This window comes from Gekko japonicus, unplaced genomic scaffold (genome assembly GCF_001447785.1).
Source record: "Gekko japonicus isolate JY-2015 unplaced genomic scaffold, Gekko_japonicus_V1.1 scaffold1700, whole genome shotgun sequence".
Lineage (NCBI taxonomy): Eukaryota > Metazoa > Chordata > Lepidosauria > Squamata > Gekkonidae > Gekko > Gekko japonicus.
Window position 1 is genome coordinate 238,209 of NW_015175411.1, and position 14,072 is coordinate 252,280.

Genomic DNA, 14,072 nt, shown 5'->3' on the forward strand with positions numbered 1-14,072 from the left:
GACTACTGTAACGCTCTCTACATGGGGCTGCCTTTGTCTCAAATTCGGAGGCTGCAGCTGGTGCAGAATGCGGCGGCCAGGTTGTTGGTGGGTGCCCCGAAATGGGAACACATCCAACCTGTGCTGCAGGCACTGCACTGGCTGCCTATAGCATACCGGATTCGGTTCAAAGTGCTGGTGCTTACCTTTAAAGCCCTACATGGCCAGGGTCCGACATACCTGAGGGACCGCCTTTCCCCATATAGGCCCCAAAGAGCACTTCGGTCGGGGTCACAGCACCGTTTAGTGACCCCGGGCCCAAAAGAGGCCAGGCTAGCTACCACGAGGGCCAGGTCCTTTTCGGTGGCTGCCCCTATCTGGTGGAATGAGCTCCCAGAGGAGATCAGGGCTCTGCGGGACCTTTTACAGTTCCGCAGAGCCTGTAAGACGGAGCTCTTCCGCCAGGCTTTTGAATAGGGGCCGCCGCCGCCACTACCACCACCGCATGTATGCGGAAGCAGGACTGTCAGGGTAGGCCTATGAGAAAGTGGAACAACATGGCTTAGGCCGCCCCTCTCCCTTCTGATTTCAATCTTGGACCTCTTCCTGTCATGTAATGGAGAAAGTGTAAGTTTAGTCCTCCATGTATCTTGTGAGTTGTGAATTGTTTAACTTATGTTGTTTTTAATGTATTTGGTTTTATAGCACTTGTGCCTTGTAAGCCGCCCTGAGCCTGCATGCGGGGAGGGCGGGGTAGAAATGGAATTAAATAAATAAATAAATAAATAAAATAATGGGTCTTATTCCTTTTTGTGGCTGCTGTTGCAGCAGTAGACATAATCAGTCTTGAGTATTATTCATAATAACCAGGCATGATATAAATTTACGGAATAAATTGTCTGACTATGCTGTCACCTGCTCTTCTGCTGCTTGACATTTCTAAATAAAAGACATAATTAGAAACCCTGTAAATTCCCCCGTTTGCTTCCTCTTGCTCTGTCGAACCAACCTGGGTTTGTGCTTGGACGCCCCCCTCCCACATGGCACAGGATGGGCCTAATCTTGGCAGATGATACCTGCATGGCCCGCGTGATGGAGAGAAAGATCAGCTGGCTTGGCTGAAAGGGTGGGGCTGCCACGCCCTGGCTGGAGCAGAGAAAGCTTTCTGAGAAACTGCAAAAGGTCTTTTTGCTCGTTCAGTCGCATAGGGACAGTGGGACAAAAGATTATTTAAAGGGCATTGGGAATTGTACTGACGTTAACAGGGGAAGGAAGGAAAGGGATACACGAAAGCAGTTGGCAGGAATACGTCTGCTATCTGCTCTGCTTCTCTCCCTGCCCCCCTCCAGTCTAAATTATGCACCGGGGGGGGGACAAGGATGTGACTGCAGGACAAGAACCAACACCATTTGGTCTGTTTCTTTTGCCAGTGTTTTGCTTCTGAAGTTTTACCTGCAAGGATAGGGGTCCCCAATTGCCTCGCAAGAGGGAGTCCTGGGGCAGTGTCACCTTCTGGCCACCACAGGAGCAGAGAGGCAAGGTCAAGGAGCTGTCCGGGATATTCCTATTGCAAGAGTCCTATTGCTGCAATTACAGAGGAGCTGAGTGCGAGGCAGGCCCGTAGGCATGGTGGGGCATTTGGGGCGGAGTCCCACCATGGACGAGCCCTGCCCCGCCCCTGAAGAATGCCAGACCCAACCCACCCCCAGTGCACCTCTCCCCTGCAGCAGAAGGAAGGCTGGGGAAGGAAAGGGAAGCAGCCCTGCAGCTTCTGGTCAGTTTCACTCCCAGCTGATCAGCTGTTAGATTTAACAGCTGTTGGTGAGTGTGAAATTGACCAGAAGAAGAAGAGATTGGATTTGTACCCCGCCCTTCACTACCCAAAGGTGTCTCAGAGTGGCTTACAAACTCCTTTCCCTTCCCCTCCCCACAACAGACACCCTGTGAGGTAGGTGGGGCTGAGAGAGCTCTGACAGAAACTGCTCTTCTTCAAGCACAGCTCTTATCAGAACTATGGCTTCCCCAAAGTCATCCAGCCAGGTGCAAGTGGAGGAGTGGGGAATAAAACCCGGTTCTCCCAGGTTAGAGTCCATGCACTTAACCACTACACCAAACTGGCTCCTTCCCTTTCCTTCCCCAGCCCCCCACCTCACTGGGTGGGGGAACCTGCAACCACAGTATATCTTACTTAAGACTCGCTTCTTCAGCTGAGCGGTCTGCTGTTTTCCTTTGCTACCCCCCACACCACATGCTGTTAGGTAATCTAATTTTATTTATTTATTCATTTATTTTGAGATTTTTATTCCTCCTTCCCCAGAACAGGCTTGGGGCGGCTCACAAGAAACTGAGTCCAAGACTTGTTACATAAAAATCACATTAAAATCATTAAAACAATAAGCAATAAAAATCACACAGGTAGCGACAATTTCATCTAAATCTATTAGAGCCACGAGATGAAATCAAATGGGCCCTTTCAGCAGATTGGGAAGGCAGGGAGGCCAAATAAGGTAGACGCTCGCTGTCCCACCCAAAGGCCTGGCAGAACAGTTCTGTTTTGCAGGCCCTGCGGAACAAAAGAAGGCCTTGCGGGGCCCTGATCTCCAGGGGGAGCTGATTCCATCAGGCTGGTGGCAGCGCGGAGAAAGCCCTGACATTGGTTGAGGCTAAGTGGACGTCTTTTGGGTCGGGGGTAACCAGTAGGTGTTGGTCCTATGAGCGCAAGGCAGTTAAGTTCCCCACTCCCCTGCCCCAGCACCCCCGCCCCTGCACCACCAACCAAAAATTTCTGGCTATGGGGCTGGCACGAGGTAACTAGGACCAAAGAGCGAGACTGCCTAGAAGTTGCATTGAGGGCTCCCAGGTAATGACTGAGAGGGTCCTAGATTCCCTGGAGCATCAGTGGAGGCTCTGCTCCTGGAAGCTCTTCAGTTAGCATCTCATCTTCCAGATGAGCTGAAAGAAGGGAGTCATAAGCCAGTGCTCTGCCACTTTGAGGTGGCTTCCATCTGAGTCCACCGCTGAATGATCATGACCGGGGGACGGTCCTGTAGTATGGAAGGAGTCTAGATATGGCTTGAAGATGTGCATCTCATGGTTCGGAGTCCAAGAGCAGAGTGCTCTCCATAGCAGTAGTTTCATATCCCATGATGGTGTGCTGAGTAATTCTGGGTCCAGGAGGTACCAGAGTCTGCAGTGGGCTTCCCCTGTACTTCTGAGGACTTGGGGAGATAGCATGGGCTGACAGGACAGGAGAAAGAGAGTTGCAGAGTCCTGCCCACTTTCACGGCTAGAACCACTGATCTGCACGCTGGCTCCTGATCCACTAGGATCTCAGGTTGGAGCGTTTTGTGGACTGCAAAGTGTTCCTAAGTTTCAGAGAGATTGGACCCATGCAGGCTGGTCTATGACTTCTCACTTCCTAAGGGCTACAAAACCTGGGTGCTTGCTTGGACGGGAATGGAATCCTTTGTTTTGATTCCCCGAAGGGGTCTGACTCCTGGTTTGTGAGGCAGGCTTCCGATGCGTTGTTGGTGCCTCTGGATTTCTGGTTTGTGGCGTCAAGTATCTGCGGCTGCCTGAAGCTCGGCACTGCAAGCACTGTAAGGTACGCAGCTTATGCAATTTTAGTAAGCAAGCCCACATATGCTCCAGTTTTCTTCAGCTGTTCTCAGGGCCAGGCGCCTGTTTGTATTTATAAGGAAAACATAAGCAGGGACTCTGCTTTCTCATATCATCCAGGCTTCCTGCAGAAGTACCCTTGACAGCTTCCTCTTGCCAGTGCTGGCACTCTAATGAGCACATTGGCATGAAAAACACCATTGCAAGTGCAAGTCTGTCCTCCATCCATTGCGAGGGTTGCCAAGTCCTCCTGGGTGGGCGAGGGGGCATAGGGTTGCCAGCACCAGGTTGGTAAACTTCTGGAGATTTGGGGGTGGAGCCTGGGGAGGACAGGGAACTCAGCAGGGCACAATGCCAGAGTCCACCCTCCAAAGCAGCCATTTTCTCCAGGTGGACTAATCTCTGTAGCCTGGAGATGAGCTGTGATTTCGGAGGATCCCCAGATTCCATCTGGAGGCTGGCATCCCTCTTTTGTTCACAGATTATGTTTTCAAGTGGCCGGATCAACCCAAATTGCATCTTAAGTGAAGATCTGTTGTTCTTTCCTCTCTCTTTTCTCTTTAACCTCAAGAACTGACCAGAATTAGAATGAGTAGAGACGGATGCTTCACCCTTTTCCCCCAGCTCTCTCTTTTTTTTTCAAAATTGCCCATCCCAGGCTGCTTTTTAAACCCATGAGGTAGAGACCTTCCCTATAGCTGGAAAAGCAGCTGTTGGAAGAGGTGATTTTTGAGCTCAAAGACAGCAGTGGGGAGGTGGGAGTACACCAACTAGTCTTCACAATTCTATCTGCTCCAGAGTTCTTCAGGTAAAAAACAAAGCAGAGAGAAGAATTCCTGACCTTGGCTGAACATGTAGTGTGAACCTGAGGTCAAATTGCATTGACAGGTGGTGGTAAGCTCCCCCCCACCAATGAATTTCTTTAATGCCTAGTGTTGCTAACCTCCAGGTGGTGGCTGGAGATATCCTGGGATTACAACCAGGGCTTTTTTGGTAGAAAAAGCCCAGCAAGAACTCATTAGCATAATAGGCCACACCCAACAGCAGAAACGCATTAGCATATTAGGCCACACCCCTGACAAGCACAGTTCATTGGCATATTAGGCCACTCCCCCATGTTACCAGAAGTGTGCTCCTCCAGCCACACCCACCTTTTGCTTCTTATTCTGTTTACCTTGTTTGTTGTCCAAACCCAGGGCTTTTTTGTAGCAGGAACTCCTTTGCATGTTAGGCCACACACCCCTAATGTAGCCAATCCTAATGAGTTTCTGCTGTTGGGTGTGGCCTATTATGCTAATGAGTTCCTGCTGGGTGTGGCCAACTTGGAAGCCAGCCGGAACTCCATTCCTGTGCAACATTCCTGCCCAAAAATAGCCCTGATTACAACTGATTTCCAGGCGACCGAGATCAGTTCCCCTGGAGAAAACTGCTCCTTTGGAAGGTGGACTCTATGTCACTACACCCCCGCTGAAGTCCCTCACCTTTCCAAACCCCACCTCCCAAGGCTCCACCCTTCAAATCCCCATGTATTTCCCAACCCAGAGCTGGCAACCTTATTTATTCCTTCAGTGGTAGTACTAAAGTGCTAGTTAGTTTGAGAATAGAGATATTACAACTACATCCCTACTTTTGTCTGTGAAATGTTGGATGGTATGTAGCTCAAGCTTTCCCCACCTGCCAAATTTGGCTGTGTGAGCTCACTGTGGCTTGGAATCCTTGCCTCCATCTGGGACGAGGGGAAAGATGTTCCAAACCACTATGGCAGAATCTGTCCTTCGGATCTGGCTGCCCAGTCACTTGAAGGAGATCTTTCCGAGGGCCATGCTCTCTCATAGTGGATAAAAGAGTCCAGCCTTTTTTTTTTCCAGATGAACTGGCCATTTATGCTGCCGCATGAGGCATCTTGGACCAGTGGAGGTTTCATAGCTTCCAGGCAGCTGCCATCTGGCGGTTCTTAGAGCACCAGACTTCAGCAGCAAAGGCCATTTTAATTTGGGGTAAATTACTGATGAACATCCAAAGCCTGCAGGAACACCATTAACCCTTGCAGGAGATCTTGCTTCGCTCCAGACAGCGTGTGCCATGGAGAAAGAGGCCGTGAAAGGGCTGGCTACATTCAAAGCAGACATTCTCCCCAATCTCCTTGTTTACTGCCAGCCACAGAGCTGAACTTCAAGCAGTGATCAGGCAGGGAAGGGAACAGTTGTGCATACATATGTGTCCATTTTGCAAGTCCATTTTGCAAGCGGCCTACTGAATGCTTGCAAATGCCCATGGAACATTAAAGCATTCCACATTAAAGCATTCAAAAAAACTTGGGTTAAGCAGGATGCGGTTCTCTCCCATCAGCATTCAGTATGTCTCAGTTCCCCATCTGCAAAGTGAGCATGATAGGGTTGGCAGGTCCCCCCTGGCCACGAGCAGGGGATGGGGGACTAGGGTTGCCATCTCAAGGTTGGGAAACCCCTGGAGATTTGAGGGTGGAGCCTGGGGAGGACAGGGACCTCAGTGGGGCACAATGCCATAAGAGTTCACCCTCTGAAGCATCCATGTCCTCCAGGGGAACTGACGTCTGTAAGTCTAGAGATGAGCTGTAATTCCGGGATATCCCCGGGCCCTTCCTGGAGGCTGGCATCCCTTAGCTTGACAGTAATCTATCTCAGATGTGAGAAGAAAGATCAGGGCTCATCAGCGGGGCAGAGGACATGTGGAAGCACTGAGGGGCACTCAAGTTACTTCCTAGACAGCCCACTTTGTAGATGTCGCCATCGTGGTTCAAGGCAGTTTACAGAAGGCATATTATAATATTATCAGTGAAAAACAGATGGAATAAAAAGTCCCAAACACCTCCCTGCCTCAACCGAAAAGACGCCTGGTCTCCATATGCCCTTCAGAGCCCTGGCGAACTGGCAAGCCTTGCAGTGTATCCTGAAGGATCTCCAAAGAGGGAACTCACCTCACCTCTGCAGGGAACCCACTCCACAGAGTGTGAGCCACAGTGGAAAAGGCCCAGGATCTGGTCCACAGCAGACAGGCCACTCCAAGTGAGGGAACAGCCCAAAGACCACAGCTGGCGCATGGGAACATAGGGAAGGAGGCAGAGAGCAGCAGTGTTTAAAGCATTCTGAAATCATGTATTTTGTTTTAAGTGAACTGAGCTTTGCTTTATTCATTTCAAAGAAAATGCAGATTTCAAGGGAAAATTTACCCCCCCCCCCAAGAAGTCTCTTAATGTGAAGGGCATTAATAGTAGCGCCAAATTTATACCAGGAGATGGTGAGATCTGGTTTTAATGTAAGGAATAAGCAATAAGGTCAGTGGTGCTTTGGGGGTTCTGCATGGCCTTTGTCCTTCAGTGCCATCTCTTCTTCCATCACCCGTAGGTCGGGGATCAAATCCTGGAGGTGAATGGCAGAAGCTTCCTGAGTATCCCCCATGACGAAGCAGTGAAAATCCTCAAGTCCTCGCGACACCTCATCATGACTGTCAAAGATGTTGGGAGGCTGCCTCATGCTCGGACCACAGTGGATGAGACCAAGTGGATTGCCAGTTCTCAGATTGGAGAGACCATGGTCAACCCAGCTAGGTTTGTATACCTTCAAAGATAGGCTAACAGGACTTTTCTCTCTGGTGCCCAAGTTCAACAAGTATAGACTTGGTGGACTGGGATCACTGCTGGATTCATGCACCAGCTAAGTAAGCTACAGTATAGGGCAGTGATGACTAACCTTTTAGAGACCGAGTGCCCAAACTGCGACCCAAAACCCACTTATTTATCGCAAAGTGCCAACACGGCAATATAACCTGAATACTGAGGTTTTACTTTAGAAAAAACAACTCATACATTAACTTAAGATGATCCAAACAAAGTAAGGAAAGCAATCCCAAATGTTTTCATTTACTTAAAATTATTTGGCAGAGAATTCAACACTTTAATGATGGTCTGGGCATGGCTGGGGCGATGGCACGTGTGCCCACAGAGAGGGCTCTGAGTGCCACCTCTGGCACCCGTGCCATAGGTTCGCCACCACTGGTATAGGGGATTAGATGATGAGGGGGCCTCTATCAATTACTAGTTTCAGGTGGATAGCTGTGCTAGTCTGTAGTAGATACATGTAGCATCAGTGGTATTTACATTTAGTAGATACTTCATCAGATATATGTCTGATGAGTGACTTTTCAGTTGTGAAAGCGTATTCCCTGGGGAAATTGTGTTCGTCTTTAAGGTGCTATTGGCTTCAAATTTTGTTCTCGAAATTACTGAATTACTCTGTGTTTTAGTAATGCTACAGGGCTTTTTAAACTTGACATAGTTTAGGGCCCCAGTATCTGACCTTGATTAGTATGAAGGATCCCAAGAAAGGGAAACAATTTGGAAATCCACTTCCCTCCAAAATCTCAGCCTTCAGGATACTGCAAGCTCTCAGGAGGTTAAATGAACCATTTACCTCATCTTCCTCATTCCCCCCCCCAACAGACTCTCCACTGCTCTCACATTTCCGCACCTCCTGGAGTATTCTTAGTCATTCAAGCCATTTAATTTTTGGCTTCAGTTAAATTGGCATCATTTTTTCCTGTTCTCCTAGATACTTCCCCAAGTATGTGGAAAGCCCTCCCTTATCTGTGGGTAGTCAGTTCAGGTGTGCACTCAGTATATACTGAGCCAAATAAATACCCAAAAAATACCTTATTGGTATTTTTCAGGTATTTATTCAGCTGAATACAGATTGGACAATCTGATTCGGCTACTGAAATAGCCATGCCCGAGTAAAAGCTGATATTATTTGGCTTTTATTCAGGGATGGCTAGAAGGCATTTAAAGAGACTGTGGTCTCTTTAAATGCCTCAGTTCACTCACCAAGTCAAGCCGTCATGGTGGCACAACTTGGCAAGTGAAATACTCCATTATACCCTGTGGGGACGGTCCCCATAGGGTGTAATGGAGCCAAATAAATTTGGGTTTCCCAAACATTTACCCAAATACCAATACAATATCGATAGCGGTATTCAGGAATATTAGGGAATACCAATATTTTGCAAGTCCAATAGACCCGAGACTATTTTTTTTTGCACACCCCTAGCAGTAGTCAGGTTGTGCCATATCAGTGAGTGGCATAAGCCAAACTATTATTAGATATTATTGCAGAGAAGTGCTGGATCCCCTTGTTCTTCTTAAATCTTGATGTCCATGGGATAGGGTTGAGTTGATTTACTCCATTCTGTTCCTTCTTATAGTCGAAAAGTTCAATGTGCCCTGAGTTCTGGCTTAATGAGGAGAATTTCTCAAATTATTTATGGAATGGGAACAATTGCAGCTTGTTACATCTTTGAGTTCCTTTAATTTGTTTACCCTCCATTCTGGAAGAGCATGTATGTATTGGTAAAACACTGCACAAAAGCAACCTTGATGCAGTCCTATGTATGTGAGAGAAAAGGATTCCGCTCCCCTACCCATACACACCCCATCCCCCACCCAAATTGGAGTCCATCATGATTACTACTCTGCAACAAGATACACTTAAGTGATCCACTCATGGACTGCCCAGTTTCTTGCTTAATTTAGTCATCAGACTTCTTCCAATACCCCTGTACATTAAGCAAGCTGAGACGATCTGCAAACTAACCCCACCCCCACACCAGTGCATAAACTGGTCTACAAATAATGGGGGGAGGGGAATCAAAATCTTCCAACACTGGGATAGCAGTATCATCATTTGGCCCCAACTTCAATGCTTAAATTTCAGAATTGAAAGTTTATTTCATTTATCTAAAAAAAATGTGTACTCTGCCTTACAAAAATCCTAACAGCCGCTGACAACTTATAAAAACTCATTCATAAAACCATCCAGCAATGTAGCCATGTTGGTCTGCAGTAGAACAGGTAGATTTGAATCCAGTACCACCTTAAGGAAGCTTTGACTCTCGAAAGCTTATAGCCCGAAAACCTTGTCAGTCTAAGGCACTACTGGACTCAATTCCAATGATGTAAAGAAATCATAGTATCATAAGCAGTTTTTAAAAAAACTATTACAATGAGTTATTAAAATCTCAAGTGAACATAATAGACTACTTCCTGAATGATGAGGCTGGGTGAATCTCTTCTAAAGTTCAGTGCTCTCGAGACTGAATCCCTGTCCTTGAATCCCTGTCTTCAGAATGGTTCTAATGACACTTCTTTTCTTTCTAGGGCTGTTGGAGACCACATAACGGAGGTGAACACAAAGGTAAGAACCTTTTGGATACTGGAACAAGGGCACCATTGCTGTTCTCCACTGGCAGAGGCTTTCCACGATCTCAGGCAAAAATATGCCTTACTCAACCCCTGCCCAACCCCTGCTACCTGATATTAACTGGACATTCTAACAATGGAACTTGGGACTTCCCATATGCAAACTGGTTGCTCAGTCACTGAGCTGCAGCTCCTTTGATGTATATGGAGTCCGTCCACCAGTCCATCTGGCTCAGCACTGAGTTCACTGACTAGCAGGAGCTTCCTGAGAGTCAGGCAGCGAAGGGTCTTTCCCAATCTTAGCTATACTTATTGCTTAGTTATACTTATTGCTTAGTTACTTATGCATCTTGACTATAATTAGCCACTCTGGCCAACTAACCCCCCCCCATACACACGCACCATATCTACCCAGAACTAAACTTTGTTGGTCTTAAAGCACCATACCTCATCTCCAGCATCGATGAAGAAACTGTGAGTACTTGTATAAATCAACACCAAAGAATCAAGAGACCTTTTGATTAAATCCCCTTTGAACATCCACAAAGACGAGGAAAGGAGGAAGAGAATCTCTCCCCCCCCCCCTCCTTGGTGCAATTGGCTAGCAAAAGTACTGGATATAAAAAAAATTAAATAACTACAAGGGGAACAAAAAAGGGATACAAAATAATCTTATCTGAACATTCTATCACCTTTATTGGAATTATAAACCAGCTAATTTTCTTACTTTTATTAAAAAGAAGAAAAAATAGAGGCATTTTAAAAGGAACTTCCTTATATGGTAATAGAACTTCCTGTAACATTACTCTTGTTTTTGAAGTCTCCTGAGCTCAGAAGACATTGGATAAAAGCAATCACCTGGTTCCTGTTGAAAGATTCTCAGTCGTTACTATGTCTGCTATAGTAATCTATCCAGCAGTGTGGTTTAGCTCCTAGACTGTTGGCAGACTGAACTGCCTGTACTTTCTTTTGTACTGGGGTTGCAGATATTATTTACAAAATGGATTTCCAAGCGGGAAATGAATTAAAAGCTTTAAATTCAGATGATATTGCAGATGTCAAGCTGATTCAACTTTAATGGGATGCTCTTAAATTCATGATTCTGGAGTCAATTAAGCTAGCAATCAAAGAAACTTGTGCTGAATTATATGACCAAAGCTTAAATACTCTATTGAAATCTGCAACTCAGACAAACTTCTGGAGCAATCTTTGAGAGACAATGAACAAAACTGCAAGCAAGAGGATCCCCCTCCAACCTATTGGAAGATGCTTTATAACAGGACAAACACACCAAAAAAGGAAATTAAACCTCTTATGGAACTATGTTTTATAGAACCAAAGAGACAGATACCTACAGGAACAACCAAACCGCTGAAGCAAAAGTCATCTCAGAAAGAAAAGAAGACAGAAAATATCCTTAAGCTACACATTGCAACCCTTAAAGCAAATGTATGCAGTCCACAAGGGGAAAAGACACAGAGACAAGATCCTTTTGAAGAGAAGATACCAGACCAAAAAAAAATAACACTAAGCTTTATGTATAAAATTGTTATTAAGAAAACTTAACCTCTCTCCATATAAGAGTGGCCTAGGGAGCTCTTATTAAAGTGTAACTAAACAGAATGGCTTGTATTGTTAAGAAATCAGTTGAGGGGGTGACAGTGTAAGGATTTTTAGTAAAATAGTGGATAATATAGATTATTAGGTGAATCATAAAGAAGGAGCATTCATCTTTATTTTTTATCAAAAATAAGGCAACAATTTTTTAAAAATCGGTATATCTGTTTCACAGGGAAACTTGAACTTGCAAGAAAAAAAATAGAAGGGAGATGACCTTATTAAAGATAAGAATAGATTAAGAGAATATGAAATTTTATAGTAAGAGCCCTTGAACTTATATTACCAAAAGATAATAATACTAGAATGGCTTGTATTGTTAAGAAATCAGTTGAGAGGGATGACAGTGTAAGGATTTGTAGTAAAATAGTGGATAAGATAGATTATTAGGTGAATCATAAAGAAGGAGCATTCATCTTTATTTTTTATCAAAAATAAGGCAACAATTTTTTAAAAATCGGTATATCTGTTTCACAGGGAAACTTGAACTTGCAAGAAAAAAATAGAAGGGAGATGACCTTATTAAAGCTAAGAATAGGTTAAGAGAATATGAAATTTTATAGTAAGAGCCCTTGAACTTATATTACCAAAAGATAATAATACTAGAATGTTTAGATAATTATCAAATGAAATCATTTATGTATTGTTTGACACATGTAGTTGCAAATATCATTAGGTTATTAGATAAACTCTCTGTTTTAAACTATGTAAAGGTAAAGGTTCCCTTGCTCGAAAGCCAGTCGAATCCGACTCTAGGGTTGCGGTACTCATCTCCATTTCAAAGCCGAAGAGCCAGTGCTGTCCGAAGACATTTCTGTGGTCATGTGACCGGCATGACGAAACACCAAGGCGCACGGAATGCTGTTACCTTCCCACCTAAGTGGCACCTATTTATCTACTAGCAATTTCTTGCTTTCAAACTGCTAGGTTGGCAGGAGCTGGAACTAGAGACAGGAACTCACTCCGTCATGCGGCACCCGGGTCTCGAACTGCTGAACTACTGACCTTCTACAGCCTGCAGTTCAGCATCTTAACCACTTGAGCCTTTAAGCTATATAGGAGATATTTAAACTGAATATATTACACTATTTTCATTTTTTTATTTTGTAACTTTTTTTTCTTTTTGGAAAATCAATAAAAACCTATTATAAAAAAAAGTTTGAGTACTGGACTAGGGTCTAGGACAACTGGATTCGAATCTCAGCCCTGCCATGGAAGCCAGTCTAACCCAGTGATTCTCAAACTGTTGAGAACTGCAGTCCACAAACCCAAATTTACTCGGTATGAAGACCTGCTTTTAAAAAAAAAAAAGCAATCACAAATCAGAAAAACTGCAAATGCATGCAACCCACTTTCACTGGCTTTGCAACCCGCTTTTGGGGCAAGACCTGCAGACTGGGAAACTGCTGGTCTAACCTCCCTCATAAGGTGGTTGTTGTGCAGGTAAAAGGAAAGATGGGAGAACAATGGTAAACCGCTTTGCCTGTGACATCCTTGTTTTAAGTTTGACCCAAGGCCTATTGGGGTAATAATAATTAATAATTATTGTATGGCAGTGTGTGTAGTATAGCCAGGAGATCCTAAGATTGTCTGGAAGCCAGAGGTTCTAGCTCTTTTAGCGTTATGCACCATTAGGTGGCGAGCTAGACTTGTTTTTAAGGCAAGAGACGTTTCAGAGGTGGTTTGCTATTGCCTGCCACTGCATCACACCCCTGGTATTCCTTGGAGGTCATCCTTCCAAATACTTGCCAGGACTGACCCTGCTTAGCTTCTGAGATCTGACAAGATTGGGCTAGCCTGGGCTATCCAGGACAGGGCTCCTGTTGGGGCATATCAGGGGAGTCAAACATGTGGCCCACGGGCCAGATCAGGCCCCCAGAGGGCTTCTATCAGGTCCGCAGTGGAACTGGCTGTCTTCTGCTGCTTCTTCCAGTTCTGCTGCTGCCACATCATCATAGGTTTGCAGCTTCCAGTCACACACCTAAACAGCATACTCAGGATTGCAACCTCACAGACATTTTGATGCAATAATTCAGAGCAAGAGGTGTCAGTTATCAGACACTGTTAAATAAACAAAATATTGCTAGAGTGCTAATGTTTTAAGCATGTTTTTATTTTAAGTTAAAAAAAAACCCTTTGTGTTTGTGTCCTTTATGAAGTTTATATCTCCGCTACCTGGCATTACATTTTATGACACACGCGGCCCAGCCCAACAAGGTCTCATTTATGTCCAATCCGGCCCTCATAACAAATGAGTTCGACACCCCTGGGGTATATACTTTTGTTTCGCATTTGAATTGTTCTGTATTTAACATTGTAACCTGCTTTGAGTCCGCAGCAAGGGTGAAAACAGCAGGATAAAAATATTCAATCAAATATTTCTGAACCGGAGACCCTAAATACCCAGTAGCAAACAGAAGTGAGCTAGATAGACTGAGTTAATAGAAGGCAACTTGCCCTGACCTGGATAGCTCAGGCTAGCCCAATCTCATCAGATCTCAGAAGCTAAGCAGGGTCAGCCCTTGTCAGTACTTGAATGGGAGACCACCAAGGGAGTGCAGGGTTGCCACGCAGAGACAGGCAATGACAAAACCACCTCTGAACCTCTCTTGCCTTGAAAACCTTATGG

At 45.3% G+C, this 14,072-nt stretch overlaps 1 protein-coding gene across 1 annotated transcript in view; it reads left to right on the forward strand.

Moving 5' to 3' along the window:
* LOC107122625 (whirlin-like) overlaps window positions 1-14,072 on the forward strand; it is a 217,852-nt gene that overhangs the window by 161,186 nt on the left and 42,594 nt on the right. Inside the window, exons 5-6 of the mRNA XM_015425741.1 lie at window positions 6,981-7,183; window positions 9,785-9,821. Coding sequence (XP_015281227.1) covers window positions 6,981-7,183; window positions 9,785-9,821 — 240 coding nt within the window. The remainder of the gene's footprint in view (window positions 1-6,980; window positions 7,184-9,784; window positions 9,822-14,072) is intronic.